The 21151-nt window shown below is 37.2% G+C and overlaps 1 protein-coding gene across 1 annotated transcript; it reads left to right on the top strand.

The window, feature by feature from the left end:
• Positions 1-862: 862 nt before the first annotated feature.
• Positions 863-8987, top strand: tmem200b (transmembrane protein 200B). The gene is made up of 2 exons (XM_046843725.1): positions 863-1138; positions 5595-8987. Exon 2 carries the CDS (start codon positions 5607-5609, stop codon positions 6693-6695), a length of 1089 nt encoding a protein of 362 aa, XP_046699681.1. The 5' UTR covers positions 863-1138; positions 5595-5606; the 3' UTR covers positions 6696-8987.
• The last annotated feature ends 12164 nt before the right edge of the window (positions 8988-21151 follow it).

The raw sequence follows: 21151 nt of genomic DNA on the forward strand, positions 1-21151 counted from the left end.
TAGGATATGGCATGTTTGTGTTTGGATCAAATAAAAGTAAATGACAAAGCTAACAATGTGTCCAGTATTTTTTTTTTCTCCAGTCTTTTCTTTACTTCATGTTTTTGTACTTTAAACTTAAGTTTATTGTTAGTATTACAATTTTTAGGGAACTGTAGATGAGTTGACTATTTACCTGTGGATCCATTGCCATCTTATGACCTTTAACATCTGGACATGTTCTTGTGCATTTGTGTATTATGCTAAGATCTCCTTTCTGGGTCTTGTAAGGATTTACACGTGATCAGTGACCAGTCGTTTAAAAAAAAAAAGTATTTTATCTTTATATTTGTAGATGCTGCATGGGGCAAACACAGCACTAGATTCAAGGAATAACTCAGTAAATACAATACTTCTCCAGGAGATGTCGCCAAAACAAACAAAATAATCACAAACTAAATAAAGGAACAGGACTAATCTTTTGGTTCATTTAGGGACTAACACTGATAATTATTTTAGTGGAAGTTGCTCTGGCAGTCTGCTTTTATTCTACACCTGCACCTTTTGTTGACACAGTTCTAGTAGAAAGTGTGTATAACTACAAGGGGCTCATATGAAGGTATCATGTAGATTCTTGTACCAAGATATGGTATTAGATGTTTAGTAATAATTTGCTATGCTGTTTTCTACATGTGTGCTAATTACAACTAGACATAGTACACTGTGCAGTCCATAGTTCATATATCCTTAACACTTCTTCATGCACATCCTTCTTGTATTTCCACTTGCACTAATGATCTGAGTGTGAAGGAGGAGAGGAGGTCTCTGGCAGGGGAGGCGCTGTATACCTTCTTTATAATCTGTGCTGCCAAGAGCTGTTTGCCTCAACCACCTCCAGACTGTATGAGAGTGCTTGTGTGTTTTGGGTAGATGTGTTTTTTTCTCCCTTCCCCCATTTATTTTGAATTATCTTTAATACATACTCATTCCTCTGGAGTGGATGACTATGCAACTGGATTTTTTTTGGGGGGGGGGATTTATTGCCCGCTGTGAAACTTGTTTCCAGATGAGATGAGATGAGATCAGATGAGAGACCCTCTGGAGATGCAGTGATCATGTCTGGACACAGTCAACATAGATATAATCCAGCATAGTCAAGGCAAGTATAACATGCTTCAATCACATCTGTTATAGAGCTGGAATTACAGAACAAATAGAGTGTATAGACTGATGCTGCTTAATTAATGGTGTATTGGTGCATTTCATTGTTTTGATTTTAAGGCTGTTAAGTTGTGCCTCATACTGGTTAGTTTTTGGTAATGACTTGAATAAAAGTATTTCTTTGACACGTCACACCTCTCTTCTGCATGTAATAAACTACTCAGTGTAATCAGTCTCCTTTTCAGAACATGATTTTGCACTGAATTCTGAGTGCACATGTTTGGTATGCAGGAATGTGAGGCTGTGACTGAACTACATTAGATGTTTGTTGATAAAGGCTGTATGTGATACACATTCCACCTGACTGCATTACATTTACATTTAATCTGAACGCTGAATCAGTGTTTGGCAAGCTCAGTGTGCTTTTAGCTAAACTAACTCAGTGTGTTCCATCAATGCAGGGATGTTTACTGACATGTAGAGTAGCCGGATAATATATTACAAGTGCACAAATCTTAGTCTTGGTAAAGTCAGTGTGTAGAGTGTTTTGGCTCATTGTCTTTCTGCAGGTTGAAGTTTCTTCACATTAGATTGGATGCATTTCGGTGTAGATTCCTTCTTTTGCCACCATCATAAGTTCAATCGGCAATAAAGATTAACTTCCAGAAGAAGCCCAAGCCATGCTACTACCACCACCATGCTTTACCCATGAGCTTGTATGTTTTAGCTCATGAGCACTTTTCATTACTTTAGCTTCTTTTAGGAGTTTCATCTTGGTTCCAGAAGGGCTGTCGCTCATCTCTGTGTTTCTTTGTGATTTTGTGAATCTGGCATTCTGACTTTTACTGCTGATAAGTTTGTGTCTTGTGGTATTTCTCCAACAGTGGATTTTAATACTTTCAACCCTGCATTGTGGAGATTGGCATTTAAGACAATGTTTTTTTTTTTTTCTTCACAGTTCTTAAGAAGTTTTTCTTAACTGTTTCTGTTGCGTTTGTAAGGCCCAAGGCTATTGCAGTGGCTTTGATTGATTCAGATCATATGATTCATGGTGTGGAAACTTGAGTCATTGCGAATACTAGCCACTCTGTTGTCCCAACATGTGATAAACATTATTAAGCTTTAGTGGTTTAGGTAGGCCCCTGTGAGTGGCTCCATCACTTACTGGCATGCGTAAACTATTACAGACAGGAAATTATCCTCCGAAATGATACCCAGATTTCCACCACGGCTCTTACTTGTGGTTGGAGCTTACTGGGAATCTTTCCACAGGAAGACTTCTTGTCACAGATGAGTAAAAAGGCATGGGCTTTGCCCCTTGATATGAAGACTGATGTGTTTGTCTTAAACAATTCTGGAGCCATAGCACACAGACTTTGTACCCTGCAAGGTTTAAAGCTTATGCATTGTGAATCCCTCAATTTGTCTCTGCATGAACCCACAGAAGGTGTTTGGCTGGAAGGAATGATTATTGCATGTAGCCGTTTGGGATCGTTTCTGAATCACTCAGGACTAAGAGAACTGCATGGCTTGAATATACCAAGGATGACCTCATGGCCTATTTGCTTCAATTCCTGTCTAGAACCTTGTGACTGATTTAAAGACGTTTCATACAACTGTGTTTGGCAAGTTTGGCAAGAAGAAAAAAAAATCACAGTGCAATACACAGTACAAATATTTTCATGTCTTTATAGTGTATCTCTACAATAATTTTTTTTGTCTTAAAATTTCCTTAATTCATGGTTTAAGAAATAAATTAATCATTTAAAGTTTGTTAATCATTTGTTTGGTGTTCATTTTTACAGATACAATTTCACAAAATAAAACAAATACAAGAAACCAGATTTAATTTCATAATGAAATAAGAAAAACAATGGTAATTTTTCTATATTCCATAGAGGTTACTTTGTATAAATTACTGTGCATAGCTCATCTGCACAATATGTTCCACTACAGGTCCCGAGAAGGATGAGATGGTTCATTCTCATTAACACTCATTGACACTGACATGTAAGTGTGTGGTGCTGGTATGAGTCTATCCAACCAAACAATATCTGCTCAGTGGTGGTCCATGTGCGCTGACAGCGAGTACAGGGTGGCTGATACATTGTGCAGAGCAGCAATTAAAGAGATATATATCTAGCCTCCTCTCAGATATTAAGAGGTTCTGTGAATGAACATGAAAAGTGCTAAACTGAAAGCTTGGAAGACATCTCATAAAACACATTTGTATGCTACAAGTTCCTAATTTCTTAAATCATTATTGTTTTTTCCAGCAGAAGTTCATAAAAGCTTATATGTCTTATATTTGTTACTCATCCACCATAGAGGTTAAGGCATTGGACTATGGATCCGAAGGTCCTGAGTTTAAATCCAAACCACGGCAAACTGCCCCTACTGGGCTTCTGAGCAAGGCCCTTTACCTCGTAACTGCTCAGTTGTGTGAATGAGATAAATGTAAGTTCAAGTCAAGAGTCAAGAAGCTTGCTCTGGATAAGGGAGTTTGCCATATGCCATAAATGTAAATGTAAATGTTATCTATTAGAATGCCTTTGATGCCTGCTTCTGAAGAGATTCTGACCAGTCTGGTCTGTTACCACATACACAGTTGTGTATTCAACCTGCCATACTCGAAGATTTGACCAGACCTGTTTAACACCTTTTTTGTTTCTATCTTCAGTAGTATATCAAAATCATTATTTTAGGCATGAAGCAGTATACTTTTTGTTTAAATCAATTATAAAAATGCATACAAGTTTTAAAGTGATTTTCTTTGTTTAGTTTAAGTGATTTATTTGTTAATCGTTGGTTGTTTATCAAACGGTATTTTAATTGGATGCACACAATCACATTTATCACAAATGTCCCATTACATGGAATTTGACCTTGAACACACCAATGGCTTGGGTGGAATTTACACTTTAAACATTTGAGCTTGTTTATCAGCTGCATCTTCTCTCTATTAATGCTGTTCTGGGAGACTGCGTCTGGTCCTCGAACAGCCAACAGCAGCTGCATGCTCAGAACATCTACTCTTCTCCATGGACCAAGATGCAGTTTTGGGTTTAAGTGGGTTGTCTGTTACTAAGAAACCACTCTATAGTTGGGCCCCTGCCCTGTATTGAAGTCTTAGGTGGCACAAACAGAGAAGTAATGTAGTTTAAAACACCCACCAGGTTTACACTTTATTAGGAACACCTCTATACCTGATTATTCATAGTTATCCAATCAGCCAATCACATGGCAGCAGTACAATGACGAAAATCATGCAGATAATTCTTTATTGAAGCACCTTAAGATTCTATTACTCCACTCAATCATAGCATTTGAATTGGCATTCGGTGTTTAAACCAGGAAACACCCAGGATCTAAAAACTGGCCCACTCTCTCCATCATCACCCTTTTTTTTCCCCCTGCACAATCACACTTTTCGTGCTACGGCACATTATACACTGGACTTGCACAGCACAGTGCACTTTACTTTTCATATTTTCATTTTCTTTTTCATATTTATTTCATATTTCTTATATTCTTTTTTTATACCACACCATTCCGCACAAGGACACTTTACACCACACCTTACTGCACACGGACACTTATGGACAATCAAAAACATGCCTAACTTGTTTACTGTTTACTGTTGTTTACTGGTTAACTGCACACTGCCATAAACATTTTCTGTGTATGTGTATATATATGTATATATGTATATGTATGTATATATACATATATATTTAGATATCTTTATTTATCTGCCTTCTTTTTCTTAGTATATTTTTCTTAAATTTTGTTATTATATTTATATTTTTATTCCCCTTTTTACCCTATTTTATTCCCTCATGCCGGACCGTCGTTAAAAGCATTTCACTGCATGTCGTACCCTGTATGTATGTGTATGTGACAAATAAAATTTGATTTGATTTGATTTTTGATTTGATTTTTCAGAAATACACAATCCTATCTACTATCTGCTACAGTTAAAGTTACAGAGACCAGAATTGTATTCTATTGTTTGATGAATGAGCAGATGTTATAGCTGTTGTGTTTCTAACAAAGTGCACAGTGAATGTATAGCAAGTTATCATTAACAATTGAGCAAAACTGACTTCAAGATGAAGTTCATGCCTTTCAGGGAGCTAAAAGATTCACTCTGTTTTATACAGTCTTTGCTTACTTTACTTCAGGGCATTGAATTATTGGGGCAATATTTGATTAATATATAAAATGCAGGCACTGGCTAAATGAGAGAGGGTTTTGTGATGTTTAAAGGTCTAAATAAAAATGTAAGCATTAAAAAGTCATATGAACCTCTTGATAATTGTGCAATTTAATTGCCACTGGTTTTCACTATAGATACTTTACTTGTATACACAATACCCAGCTGTGTGTATCTAAAAAGACTTGTGTGTGGTCTCTGTTAAAACATTTGCTCTTTATTTCATTTTCACACCCAGAGAGTCGGAGGTATGAGGACCCACAAGGCCCAAACCCAGGCTTTAACCTCATCATCTACTCAGCGGTTTCCGTGCTTCAGTCTGAGGAAGAAGAAGAAAGCAGGGGTGGTTCAAGGGAAGTTGCGTATCCGCTCCATGCCAGGGGCATTCCTGGTGCTGGGAATGATAGTGGTGATTGTTGGCACCACGTTGGCAGTGGTGGGGTATTGGCCATACAGGGTGCAACGATCAGCAGCAGGTTCAGTGACTAAAAGCCCCACTCATGGAACCACTTGGGGCCTTGGAGCCAAAGGGCTGTTCTCAACAGCGAGTCTGATTCACACTGACAGGATGAAGCTACTAGGTCCTGTAATCATGGGAGTGGGATTATTTATTTTCATTTGTGCTAACACAGTACTATATGAGAATCGAGACAAGGAGACTCAAATTCTGCTGTCTGAGATGCAGAGTGTGATGTGCACCATGTCTACTGTGCCCTCGGCAGACTTCACCCAAGTAAACTCACTGATCAGGCACTACCACTGGGTTGGCAGCCTGCCTGCAGCCCACTTAAATATCTTGTGCCTTAAAGAACTGGCCTCCTCTGAGCCACTGCTGCAGGACAGGACCACAAAAGAAGAGAGAATGCCACTTCCAAGAGAAGTGATGCACACTAAGGTCCTTCGTCATCAGGAGTCTTTATTCATATCCTCTATTCATCTATCAGACTCCTGCAACTCCAGTAAACGAGATATCAGCACTTACTTGGATGTAGAAAAGGAACTAGTCTGTGTTCAGCAGCCCCAGCTTGAGGGTCACTGCAACCTTAACAAGAACCTGACTTCATCCCTTATGTCTACCCCAGAGAGTCAGGATTGGGAGTTAACCACGGTCCCTCCAAGGCGCTCCCATAGTATGAGTTATAGAACTGACTCACAAACATTATCCAAGCCTTTAGTACAACTTCAGGAAAAGGCAGTATTGCAGATTTCAAGCTGCCCTAAACCAATCCAACAATCCTGCATCTCTGAAGTCTGTGTGAATCAGGAAGGAATTCACATACAAACTCCGAACTCTGACTTTGCATTTGTGGGAGATCAGAAGCACCACAGTTGGCCTTGACCTGACATTGGATATGTTAGAATGCATCTCAGGCTGGAAAGCAATCCAATTATCTGCTGTGTTTTTTTACTCTGGATCTGATTAATATCATTGACCAATCTCAATTAATCTCTCATTGACCAACCGTCAATTGTGCTATAAATTATAAGATCTACAAACATACCTATTGGTCAAACCAACAGTCATGTGTATAGGTTTGGGAATGCAGCACTTTGTCACCGAAAATAACATGAACAATTACATAAAGGACTCATCCTAGCACAGTCTATGCTGTATCAGTACTGATTTTTCACAGCAGGGATTTAGACAGATGGTACTTTTTGTCTTTAGCCTAATGAACTAGCTTCAGGTTTTTTTTTTTTTTTAGAGAGACTACAAACTTAACTGTACAAAACTGTAAGATGCTCTGGATGAGGTGATCTTTCAAATGACATAACTGTATCAATTTGAAAACAATAGATATGATCTAAAAAGAGCTTTCTGTAGATTTCAATGCTACATAGCTACAGGTATGTTCATATAACCAAAGACAAAGATATAAAAAAATAGGGTATGGTCCATTATCAGGTCGTCCACATTTTATTTTACATTTGCAAGGAGGAACACTTTTTTTTATCTCATCCACAGACTTTGATTTTAGCATTTATGACTCATGACTCATTTTCCCAAAGCTACCTCTCTCCCTACTCCACAAGGCAGCAGTAAAAGTACAACATAGAAATTAAGTAAATTATCATACAGTATTGGGTTTGTAACGAAAGTACACCCTGGACATGTTTTGTGGAATTGTTTAATGAGAATATCTTTCAATAGCATCTGTTTTATTCATACTGTATAAAACATTCTTTATACATTAAACACACAACAAAAAATAAATCATAGATCTGTTTTTAATCTCACAAAATATTGAATTTGATATTAATGATTTGTTTTGTGCTTTTAACCAATCGCCATTTTCATAAATCAGTTGGATGATACCAGTGATAGTGGGTTTTTATAAATCATTACTCTTTGGCTATAAAGTCAGACAGTATGGAGTACATTAAAAGTAGAATTTGCAGATGTTAAATTTGCAGATTAGCAGATGAGAGAATTAGAGTCCTGGAATAAGCACAGGAACATCTTTATGATTACAGCAGATCTGTTGCAGGGTCAGAATATCCAATAAAGAAATAGGGAGAGCTGAACTGGCATGTTTTTTTTGGTGTGCGATCTTTAGGGTGTCCGTGTGGGATCAATCAAAGCATCAGAAGAATGATTCAGAAGTGCAGAATGGTCTAATTAAGATGTAACAGAAGTAATTAGAAAGGTCTGAGTGGAGAGCAGAGCGTCATCAGTAGAAATGTGTCAGGACATCACTCTATGCAGCATAAGTAAATGTAAAGAGAGGGAAATTAGGATGTGTTTGTATTATTTATAACCATTTGATCACAGAATACTAAAAAAAGGCTCAAAACTAAAATCTTACTGAATGCCTACCCAAGACCTGTGACTTGACGCATGACTTTGCATGTTTGTGCAGCCTCAATGTAACTGCCTTCTCCTGTGTACTTTATGTATAACTGGAGGATTGAAAGCATCTGCTAGATGGTACAGCAGAGCATCTCTGTGCATCTGGTTTCTAAGTCGAACTGTAATGTTTAGCAATTTGATGCACACTAAGAAGCCCTGCTATAATGTCATGAGCTGTGTCCCACCTTATATGGAAAATCCAGCCACCAGCCATGTACACATATGAAGATTTCAAAGCAAGTTAAATTGAGGGTTCTTCAAGGTTTATGAACCTCATCTCTGGAACTCTTTTAAGGGGAAATGGGTTTAACAATACAATCTTTAAGGATTGAACCCTGTAAGCTTGTTGTTATCTCTTAGGGGTGACAGGAAAATGTGCAGTATTTAAAAAATGTATAATGTCTCTGTTCATGTATGTTCAGGCACTAAAACTGTAGTAAAGCAGTTGTAATAGTTTTGTGGGCATTAAACCATTAATTATTATATTACTCTGATTACTCTTATTGAAATAAAATGCTTTTGCATGCAGAAATGAAGGATATGAAAAATATGAACACCTGAGATTTTTCTGTCTAGTACACAGATTACTTCATTAAAAACTCCTGTTTGCTGGGGAAGGATCCAAGTCAGCTTTGATTATTAGTCCATCTCGGTGTCTGTTGTTCCATGCGTTCTGTATGCTGCATGTGCGTTTTGATTGTAACAACAGCTGTTTTGTAATGGACGGTACCTGTGCACCAACCGCTAAACTGACTTTTCATATCTGTGTTCCAAATAAATGCAAAGCCAAACAAATAAAAATATACAGTTTTTTAATGATCGTTCATTTTAATCACCTGACCATTATCTGACATTCATAGAGCTCACTTTGTGAACAGAGGCATGAAGTGAAATTAAAATTCTACTGCATACATACACATTCTACACAATTGTGTGCTTCCTTTCTGGGAATGTACAGAAAGTATTCAGACCCCCTTCACTTTTTTCCAATTTTGTTATGTTTCAGACCAATGCTACAAAAGTTCAAATGTATACATTTTGGTTTTTTCAAAACCAAAATAAAAACAGAATTTCAGAAATGCCTGTAAATATTTAAAAATAATAATAATAATAATAATAATAATAATAATAATAATAAAAAATAATAATCAGACCCTTTACTCAGTACTTAGTTGAAGTATCTTTGGCAGCAATTACAGCCTCAAGTCTTTTAGAGTCAACAAGCTTTTTTTTTTTTTACTATTTTACATGGCAAATCCTTTAGGATCAGTCAGGTTGGATGGGGGCTGTTGGTGGACAGCCACTTTCAGGTCTCTCCAGAGATGTTCAGTAGGGGTGTAGTCAGGGCAGTAGAGGTGTAGTCAGGATTGCTCAGTTTGCCAGGTTTCTAGCTCTTGGGAGAGTCCTGGTTGTGCTACACTTCCACCATGTGAGAATTACGGAGGCCACTTATGCCTTTTGGGAACCTTCAGTGCAGCAGAAATCTTTGGTAGCCTTCCCTGTGCCTTGCAACAGTCCGGTCTCTGAGCTCTGCAGGCAGTTAATTTGACCTCATAGCATCAGCATTCTCCTACCAATATACCCCATGTCCCTCCTCTGCACATGTCCAAACCATCTTAATCAGGCCTCTCTCACTTTGTTTCTAAAATGTCCTACATGCACTGTGCAACAAGTCCTTAACATCGTTTTATGTGCCAACTACCTTCAAGCAAGCAAGGGTCACTCCTATCTTAAAACAGCTAGCTCTGGATACATCAGACCTCAACAACTACAGACCGGTATCACTTTGCTCTTTTTTTTCTTAATCTCTGGAACGCACTGTTTTTAACCAACTGTGTGCTCACTCACAGAACAACCTCCATGATCGGAGACATGGGCGGAACAGCATGGGATTGGTTTGCTTCCTACCTGAAAGGTCGCTCATACCAGGTAACATGGAGGGGATCCACATCTGTCCCATGCAGACTCACCACTGGTGTCCCACAAGGCTCGGGACTTGGTCCCCTTCTTTTCTCCCTCTATACCCACTCCATTGGTGAAGTCATATCCTCACTTGGGTTTTCTTACCACTGCTACGCAGATGACACTTAACTCAGCTTTTCTTTCCCTCCCTTAGATACCACAGCTTCTGCTTGGATCTCGGCATGCTTGACCCATTTGATTAAAATGATGAATTTGACTCAAATCAGCCTGGCTTCCACTACTCTTTCCCATAACTTCATGGTGTGACTGATCAACTTAATTGGTACCAGCACACTCCTTCTTCATTCCTTAAGGCATCTTCTCACCTTCCAGAATTTTGTTAAACAATCTTGTTAAAAACTCCACTGCATCTCTCCTAAACATCTCCATGCTTCTACCGGTATGTCATCTGGTCCTAACGACTTTCCAATCTTCATCCTCTTAATAGCTGGTCTCACTTCCTCTTATTCCTACTATATACTATACTAATCCTATTCACTTCCTGCTTCACCATCCCCACACCATTCATCCATCAGCTTCTCAAAATACTTCCTCCACCTTCTCAATACACTTTCCTCACTAGTCAACACATTTCCATCTCCATCCTTTATTGCTCTAACTTGCAGCACATCCTTCCCAGATCGGTCCCTCTGACTGGCCAATCGGTATAAATCCTTTTTTCCTTCTTTAGTGTCCAACCTCTCGTACAGCTCCTCGTATGCCTTTTCCTTGGCTTTTGCCACATCCCTTTTTACCTGATGCCACATCTCCTTGTACTCCTGCCTGCTTTTCTCATCACTCTGCCAATCCCAATTATATTTCTCCGTAAGGAAGGGGTCTGAATACTTCTAAATTCAAATGAAAGAGTTCTGAATGCACTGTAACTGGATTAGAAGCACATATGCTGTTATGTTCATAGGTGCACATAGTTTTGGACAAATAGGCATAGGGCCAAATACAGTATATACAAAATATATACTTTTACATTTAAATTAATTTATTTGCATTCAGCACCATTTATAAAAAATTTTTTGACTGATTTTATTGATTTAGAACAGTTTTTAAAGCATTCTAATCTTTATTTAAAGTTTTAATTTACAAAAATATGCAGAGGTAAAAGAAGAAATTCCTCCTCTGTTATTGCCCTCAGTAGTGTACTTCTTTGAGGCCAGCTTGTCCCCTCTTATTTAACTTTATAGATTCTTCCAGGCATTTAAGCCGCCTCTTATGATCTTTTTTCATTAAATCAGTCGTTCATAAGATGGCTTCAGCTGTTCTTACAGCTTGTAAAGCTGACTTGCTAAAGAGTGTGCCTAAAGGAAGATACAAATCTGTGAATGAATTCTCCCACTTATTTCTGTCTAAAAACATGCTAGCTATTGTTCTGAAATATTGTTTGAGTGTTTGAGAGTACCTAATATGGAATACATATTGTCTATCAGTTCTTTTAGATTATATCCAAACCCTAAGCTTTATTCTAGTTCTGTGGGTCATGTAGATCGGTGCATTGGGTGTAAGGATGGTCACATTTATTTTGTAAGTGTTTCTGTGTGTGTGTGTGTGTGTGTGTGTGTGTGTGTGTGTGTGTGTGTGTGTGTGTGTGTCTGCATCTGTGAGCTGGAGATTTGTGTCCTAAAGCTGGTTGTAATTTGTTTTTACTGCTGCCGGTCTCCAAGGCACAGTTTTATTCCCATGTATTTAGCAGTCAATAGAATCCAGGTGTAGACACAAGACACAGCAACAAACTGAAATGCTGAAATCCTGAAATGCTGAAATGCATAGCAAGCATGGTGGATTTTAAATCAGACTTCCTACTTCTGCAACAATATATAAATTTGTGTTTTAGATTCTAGAAACACAGAAGTTTTTAGATATGTAAGTTTCCTGCATCAAATGTCTGAGATGCATAAAGCTTCATGGGAAATTAACCTTACTCTATGGCCTTGAAATAACAACTTATCAATGGAAAACGTTTGTGTGAACATTTTCAGAAAAAATGAAGAGAAAGGTGCTCCAGGGAACAAGCTGCCATTTAAAGAGACACTTCAGACATACAGTGCCCTCCACAATTATTGGCACCCCTGTTTAAGATGTGGTCGTGGACTTCTAAAAATTCTCCTTTTTTTTAAAACAACATAGAACCCAAATGCAAAAAAAGAGAAAAATCCAACCTTTCATTTAAGTACATAACTTTGGTGGTAAAAAAAATCATACATTTAGAAAAAAAAAACTTGAAATCATGTGTCCCACAATTATTGGCACCCCTAACAATTCCTCTGAAAATTTTAATTGTTTTTTTTTTTTTTATATATATTTTTTTGTAGTTGCTAAGGTTGGTCAGGGTATCTAGGGACTTTTAATTAGTAATTCATGATTTCCTGTTTCCTGGGGTATAAATATGACGTGACACAGAGGCCTAATTCTCTTACCCATTTGTCAACATGGCAAAGACAAGAGAACACACCATTCAAGTAAGGCAGATGTGTGTCGACCTTCATAAGTCAGGCAATGGCTACAAGAAAATAGCCACTCGCCTTAACTTGCCGGTATCTACAGTCAGAGGAATCATTAAGAAGTTTAAAACAACTGGAACAGTGACAAACAAGGCTGGAAGAGGTCCCAAGTTTATCTTGCCACAACGCACAGTGAGGAGGATGGTAAGAGAAGTAAAAAAATTTCCCAAGCTCACCGTCACAGAATTGCATCAAAGAGTGGCATCTTGGGGTCACAGAGTCTCCAAAACAACCATCAGACGCTCTCTACATGCCAACAAGCTGTTTGGGAGGCATGCAAGGAAAAAGCCTTTTCTCACTAACACTCACAAACGTAAACGCCTGGAGTTTGCTAAGCGGTACTGGGACTTCAACTGGGATCGTGTGCTTTGGTCAGATGAGACTAAGATTGAGCTTTTTGGCAACAAACACTCTAAGTGGGTCTGGCGTAAAACAAAAGATGAGTATGCCGAAAAGCACCTCATGCCCACCGTGAAGTATGGTGGAGGATCTGTGATGCTGTGGGCCTGTTTCTCTTCCAAAGGCCCTGGGAACCTTGTTAGGGTGCATGGCATTATGAACGCTTTGAAGTACCAGGATATTTTAAATAAAACCTGATGGCCTCTGCCAGAAAGCTGAAGATGGGTCGTCATTGGGTCTTTCAGCAGGATAATGATCCAAAACATGTGGCAAAATCTACACAAAAGTGGTTCAGCAGTCACAAACTCAAGGTCCTCCCATGGCCATCTCAGTCCCCAGACCTCAACCCAATCGAAAACCTGTGGGGCGGGCTAAAGAGAAGAGTGCATAAGAGAGGACCCAGGACACTGGATGATCTAGAAAGATTGTGCAAAGAAGAATGGTCAAAATCCTCTCTGTGTTCTCCAATCTTGTGAAATGTTATAGGAGGAGATTAAGTGCTGTCTTGTTGGCAAAAGGAGGTTGTACAAAGTATTAACATCAGGGTGCCAATAATTGTGGCACACATGATTTCAAGTTTTTTTTTTTCTAAATGTGTGATTTTTTACCACCAAAGTAATGTACTTAAATAAAAGGTTGGATTTTTCTCTTTTTTTGCATTTGGGTTCTATGTTGTTTTAAAAAAAAGGAGAACTTTTTTGAAGTCCACGACCACATCTTAAACAGGGGTGCCATTAATTGTGGAGGGCACTGTAATTCGCTCGCTCGCTCGCTCGCTCGCTCGCTCGCTCGCTCGCTCGCTCGCTCGCTCATTCATTCATTCATTCATTCATTCAATCCAAAGGGCACACCCTGAATCTCACTCTATGTGAGAACATCTCAGTGCATTATGGGCACCACATACTTTCACACACTGTTTTACACTTTGGGGCAAAGTAGATAATTAGATTTTTATCCAGAGCTAACCCACCTGCAATGCTACCGTCATCATGCCACCCATGTTCTTATTCCAATTAACTATTTTAACTATGTAAGGAAATGTGTCCTTTCTTATATTTCTTGTCTCCTGTCTGCATAAAACATGTGATTATAAAGGAGCTGATTGGTGCAAATGAAACAGAAACAAGACTGAACAAGACATGGTGTTGAGGCTGAATACGGCATTTATTCTTTAAAACGGATATAACTAGCTTGTGAACGATTTGAATGAAGTGGTAATTGCCAGTTGTGAACGAAATGAACAAACCAATCATCCAATAAGAGCAGAAGGGGCGGAGCTATATGACATGTAGCCCTGAGAGAAGTTTTATACCATTGCATGATGCAAAATCCAAATGTAGGAATATATAATGAGATTGATTAAAGGTTTAATGCATTATGCAACTGTGACTTCTATGTATTTATTTATTTTTTTAAATCAGGCCATTAACAAAATATAGTAAAATATAATACATTATCATTTTCCAAATCTCAGTATATTTGCTAAACACCTCAAAATTGTATAGGTCCTTCCTGAATGAACTGAATGAGAATAAATAAATTAACAATGATCTGCTGACTCACTGATGTTTGGCTCGACTGATGGATGCATGTGGTACTCATTTGTCCACTCTGATGTAGCAACAGAACATTTAAAAAGTGATTAAGAAAAAGCCTAATACTTGACTAACCTCATGTGGTGGTGTTGTGTTATTCTAAATGAATATGCAAAATGTTTTTTTTATTATTGTACAGTTAGTCACCAACTTACAATGGAGATGCATTACAATGAGACAATCGTAACATGAAAATATCGTAAGTCGAGAATGGAGATCAGTATGGGGTATTATACTGTAATTTGTTAATAATGAAAAAAAAATTATACTGCGTAATTTAGCAAAACAGATCAATTTACAGTACCATAATGTATAAAGTTTATAGTGTATATATGTATGTGCAAAAGCACCGGTTTCATGAGTGGAGGGAAAAGCCGGATGTGCTCTGTTCAGCCGGTGATGCAGATAAATAGGAGAAAACACAAGAGATGAAATTCGCCATTGAAACGCCAAAAACACATACTCTGGCGAGACTAAGGCATCTCACAAGGCAGGAGAGTGGTACATCCTGGCAGTCCTAACGAATCATACGAAAATGTAAATGCTGAGCAAAAATCATAAGATCCAAAAATTCGTTGGTCGAACCATTGTAACTCGAGGACTATTATTATTAAAGTACTAATATTATTAAAAATTACTTTATACAAGTATGTACATTTTTTTAATGTTTTTTTTTTTCTTTTGTGCCCACTCTTTTAAAACTAGCCTCTAATGATGTAACTTATGAAAAGAGTTGGACTGAACTGGTGAACAGAATCAAAATATTCACATTTGCCCCGGTCCCAAGCAAATTTTCAATTCTGAGCAAAACTGAGAAGCAAATCCTCTCTGCTGGCCTAAACACTGCTAAGCTCTGAAAAAAATACATTGACCATCAATATCCAATTAACCAAGACAGGCTAGTATCTTCACAATCAAGTTGTGACTAATGAGGAAGTATTGCACGTGCCCTCGAGCGTATGATATAAACGAATTCTCAGAGAGCTATCTCTAATCTGGACGATCCAGTGAGGATCGTATGACACTCAGGTTGGCTAATAAAATGCTGTAAGGTACATGTAGTGTAGAAGATTGAGACTGCATTATGAAACCTTCTAGTTAATTTGAATTAACTTTATATAGATTTAAAGATTAGTCTGTATGAGTCCTCCAGAGATTTCCTCCTCAGAAGAAGCTAATTAGCGTTGTGAATTGAGAGCAGTACAATTTAAATGCTGTATTGTTTTATTATGATGGTGGAAAATACTATTGAATTAATTTCAATAATTGAGGGATTCTCAAAATTCTGAAGCAGCTGACAGTCAGTGATTAAATGCAAATTGATTGCAGTTTCAGTCCTCATGGACTTACATGAATAAAAAATAAACATACAAAGAGTAAGGCCTCACATCCTGCTGCACTTCTACAATATTCAGGGTGATTTCTTTCAGAACTTTTTAAATGTTCCCTTTTGTTCATATCAATGGAGATTAAAAGTCAGCACCTTGACTAAGACTTCACATGGGTAGTCTAAAAAAATGTATCTATCTTTTTTCTATCCTCATCCTACATTTCATTTCTTTCTTTCGGCTTCTCCCGTTAGGGGTCGCCACAGCGGATCCTCCGCACGTTTTGATTTGGCACATGTTTTTACGCTGGATATCCTCATCCTACATGAAGGGCATTAAAAAAAATATTAATACATAGTAGTAATATTGCTGTTTGGTTCCTCTTTTTTACAGCAGACTCTCTACTTTTGTCAAGAACAAATGAATAGATTAATGCCATAACCAGTTCCCAACGCATTTCCGACAGACATTATGGAGCTGTGCCATAACTTCGGCATTATAGCTGTTCGAATCTTCCAGACTATGAGAATAATGATCTACTTTCTCCTGATTGTCGCAGCATGGAGTTTTTCCTACAAAGAAAAAAGGTAAGTGCTTTTGCTGCAGCAGAGAGCAGAGAGCTTGGCAGCTCAGCCTTTGACAAAAAAAATGAGCACTTTTACTGCATATTAAAGAGCAATATATAGGAATTGGCAGCAGGTACCAGCCAAAAGCAAACGTTGTTCAATAATTCAAAAAAGTAATGCATAGCAGAACTCAGGGAAGCTTAAAACTGCTTATGACTAGCTGGGATGCCAAGCACACTCTGGAAGTTACACAGAGACGTTCCTGTCTAAGAGCTGCCTACCTGACACGAATAGTGGGAATGTTGTTTTGCAGCAGTCCGGTTACCAAAATTGTATCTATAGAAGTACTGAAGCTGAACTGGCAGCGAACAGACGGCTGACTGTCCAATATTCAACTTCCATTACTTTTTATTGAAGTATTTCCAATGGTTAATTTACATACCTAGTACCAATCTGCAAAACTATCTCTTGATTATGACTGGGTAAAGTAAAATTTTACTTATATAAGGGAAAAAAGCTTTAAAAAACAGATTTAATATATAGATTTAAATGTATCCATAATTAACCAGCCAAAGGTAAAGAAAATAGTCTATGTAGAAAAAAGAACGAAACCTGGAACCAGACCCTGAAAGGAACCTCATGTATCTGGGTGACACTGGATAGTGCCATCAATAACTAATTTCTCATACAATTGACACATATCTTTATTTCTAATTTAATATGAACATTTTTAAGCTGCAGAACCATCTGCAGGACCTCCCTGTGTGAGTAGACCTTTAGTCTGATCAACTTTAACAAGTGTAAACGGAAAAGTAAACTAACTGACTCTCATCTAAATAATATCTGGAGTTTGCCAAGTCAGCTGCAGCCCAATGTAGAAAAACATCTGCAAAATAATGACCAGGTTTGTGTCTCATCAGAAATGACTGATATTTGTTTTCAATTACTAAATATTTTAAAATTATAAATGAGGGGAAACATGCCAACTGAAATATAGTTTTATATAATGTATTATTTCAGCCCACAGCCCTAAGTCAAGTCTGTTTTTTGTTCATTCATAGAATAAAGTTATTTTCTGTAAGCTACAGAAGTCCTATGAGGCCATGCATTATAATATGTTTTCTTTCTTGTTTTCTCATGATCACAACTTATATATTGTTGCAGAAGAATTTTCTCATTATCGCATGATCTGAACGTAAAAACCAACAGAATGACCTTCTCAAGTGCCAGACACTTATGTGTAAGTTGTCAATCACTGACAATCACAAAGCTATTTCACTTTAAGTGAGTCCCTGATCAAAGTAAAAGCGAATGCTATCATCCATGATGCTGTGATGATGCTACCTCTAGAACGTGCTCTTATGCTGAATATACAGAAAAATTAAGTACTAATCATGAGGAAACAATGTTTTTTACAGGAAGATCATTAGAAAATTAAGTTGTGATAATGAGAAAAACAACTTTTGTTATGTTAAGATCATATGAAAACAACTCATGAGAAAATTAATTTGTGTTTACGAGAAAGCAAAAAAGAAAGAAATATTAGAATGCCTGGTAATTCTTTACAGGTAGCAGAATAGATTGATTGGATTAATGATAGGAAGGCTGGGAGATGTATTTTCATAGGTTTAAAATGCTCACTTGCTCCATATGAATGTTCAAACAGGAGCAGATTTACAGTGCTTTGGGCAACCGAACTCCATTTGTCTGACACTTATGAGAAGCAAGAGTTGAGTGCTGGTACTGTGAGAAATCTTCTGATTAGTGATATTTCACTATTGATTTTTCATGATGCTAATATGCTGGTATGCAGTTTTCTTCAGAACATAGTGTTGCTGTTGTTTACATGGGCAATCAAGACACTCTGCTTAGGAAGTACAAAGTTTTACAGGAACATTTTCAAACTTAGGTAAAGATTGTGCTGGGTCAAGTTTTAAACTTGATGGTGTCTGGCTCATTGCCCTGTCCTTAAAAGGCCTGTGGAGTCAGTTAGTAAACAATCCCACCCAGGGGGAACCTCTGCCTAATACCCAGTGTTCCTGGGATACATTTACCATGTCCTTGATCACGATTAAGTGTTAACAGTAAAGTGAGTAAAGTTTAGCTTGAAATAAACAAAAGCTGCATTTGTAAGAGCATGAATGACATAAATGCGTAGAATGTCGAGAGTAGGGTGTAGAGAGTAACCTTTATCTTTCTGATAATAAGCATAGATTTAATAACCATCTGACTAATTTCTCTGTTATGGATAAGTAACAAAATTATTTTTTAATCATATTAAAAATAAAAACTTGATCTATCTCTCTCTCTCTCTCTCTCTCTCTCTCTCTCTATATATATATATATATATATATATATATATATATATATATATATATATATATATATATATTTTTTTTTTTTGTTTGTTTTTGCTTAAAAATATAAATTAAATATAGATTTTGCCTATTTATTTAATATAAAACAGCAGTTAGTTCTAAACAGTTATTTCATATACAGGTTGATTGGGTTAAAATTCCACTGCTCTAAATTCATTCACAGAGATAAATTAATGGCAATAGATTATAGATTTATTTGAATGTATTTTAATAAATAGTTATTCGAGAGAGTGTGTTTTCTGAGTGTGTGTGTTTTGTGTGTGTATGTTTACATGAGTCTGTGCTGTGTTATATTGCTCATTGTAATGTTCTCTTTGCCAGGTTTGTCAAATTCATCTTGTGCCTTGATCCATTTATGTCAATCACCATATCAACATATAAATTAAACAACATGCAGAAATCCTCTATTCAGCTCAGCAAATCTATTAGGAAATGTTAACAATTGCTATCACTATGTATGAAACTGGTTACAGTTGTTTATAAGATAGCACATTAATATGAACCCTAACATTAATGAATGATAAAAAATGTCATTAAATATTATTTAAAAATGCACAAGCTGACAACCGCATGCCAATCGTAATTTAGGGCTTCTAGCCATGTTTATTCACATAGAAAAAGTTGTGTATGAGGTTAGTTTATAAATTACACATGGATTTTTTATTTCTAGTGTGATTTACAAAATGATCCTCAGGTTCATAACTAAACAGTGGTTTCCTGCTTCGATTGACATACATCTCTATGGCTTTTGTGGAATCGAACTAAGGAATTAAGGCGCGAGGCGCTACTAATTAAATGCCCTCGATTAACTGATCGTCAATGATTGTAACCACCTCTATAAAAGCCAAGGAGGATCGACATCAGCAATGAGCTCAGAGAAACAATTGTTACTGCCCATAAATCTGAGACCTGTTATAAGGCCATTTCCAAACAATTTTAACTCATTCTACAGTGAGAAACATTATTTACAAGTGGAAAATATTCAAGAGAGTTGCCAGGTCCACGTAAATTTACCCCAAACCCAAAAGTTACATCTCAGACTCTACTGGCCTCAGTTAGCATGGTAAATCTCATGACAGTACCATTAGAAAATAGTTCATTTGGGAGGGTTGCCAGGAAAGCCTTTTCTCTCTAAAAAGAAATGGGGTCATGCAACATTACAGTAATCCCAATCATGCCAGGAAGTCAACAACAGAGTGGCTTAAAAAAGAATCAAGGTGTTGCAATGGCTCAGTCCAGACCTTTATCTGAATGAAATGCTGTGGCAGAACCTTCAAAGAGCTGCAGGAAGCAAAATGCCTGCAAATCCCAATGCACTGAAGCAAACACTATACACTGTGACAAGAGTGAACCAAAACACAATGACTTGAGAAAATGATATTATGACAGACATATAGAATTGCACACACACACACACACACACACACACACACACACACACACACACACACACACACACACACACACATATTTCTAGAAGCTACTGAATCATAAGGTGTATAATGTGTTGTGTTGTTATTTATCTGAGGTTGTATTTACCTAATTTTAGGACCTGCTAAGGATTTTTTTATGCCCTGGTATGTAAAGCCATATAATTCTAATAGGGTGTACTTTAATTTTCACATGACTGTACTATATTTTACTTATTCTGCTTTAAATGTATTTAAAATTGCTTATCTTATGCTGGTGTTTTCACATGCAGCAGTCTCTAGAGTTTATACAGAATATTGCAAAAAACATCCTGTAAGCAGAGAATCTGTAGTTTGAAACACCTTGTTGATGAAAGAGATCGGAGGAGAATGATCAGGTTAGTCTGAGCTGACAGGAAGGCTATAATAATCACTCTTTATACCATGATGATCTGAAAAGCTGTAGATTTCCAGAAACCAGATTTCACCCGAACTGAATGGGTAAAGACTGACAAATAAACAGTGTGATTTTTTTTTTCCTTTTGAATTGGTGTGCATTGTATAGATATGTAGATATTATATCTTAAAGTTACACAAGTGACCAGATTATGGTAAAGATCAATATGGGCACTACATGTTTATAATTTTTTCCATTCATTAATTGAGCTATTTGTATATTGTTATCCATTACATGTATAAATCAATCTGATTTTTACAGCTCTTGGTAAAGGAGGAGTGAGGAATTTTCTTCTACAGATTTATAGAATGGATGCGATTGTCAAGCAGTATTCCAT

Source organism: Silurus meridionalis, chromosome 29, assembly GCF_014805685.1.
Source record: "Silurus meridionalis isolate SWU-2019-XX chromosome 29, ASM1480568v1, whole genome shotgun sequence".
NCBI lineage: Eukaryota > Metazoa > Chordata > Actinopteri > Siluriformes > Siluridae > Silurus > Silurus meridionalis.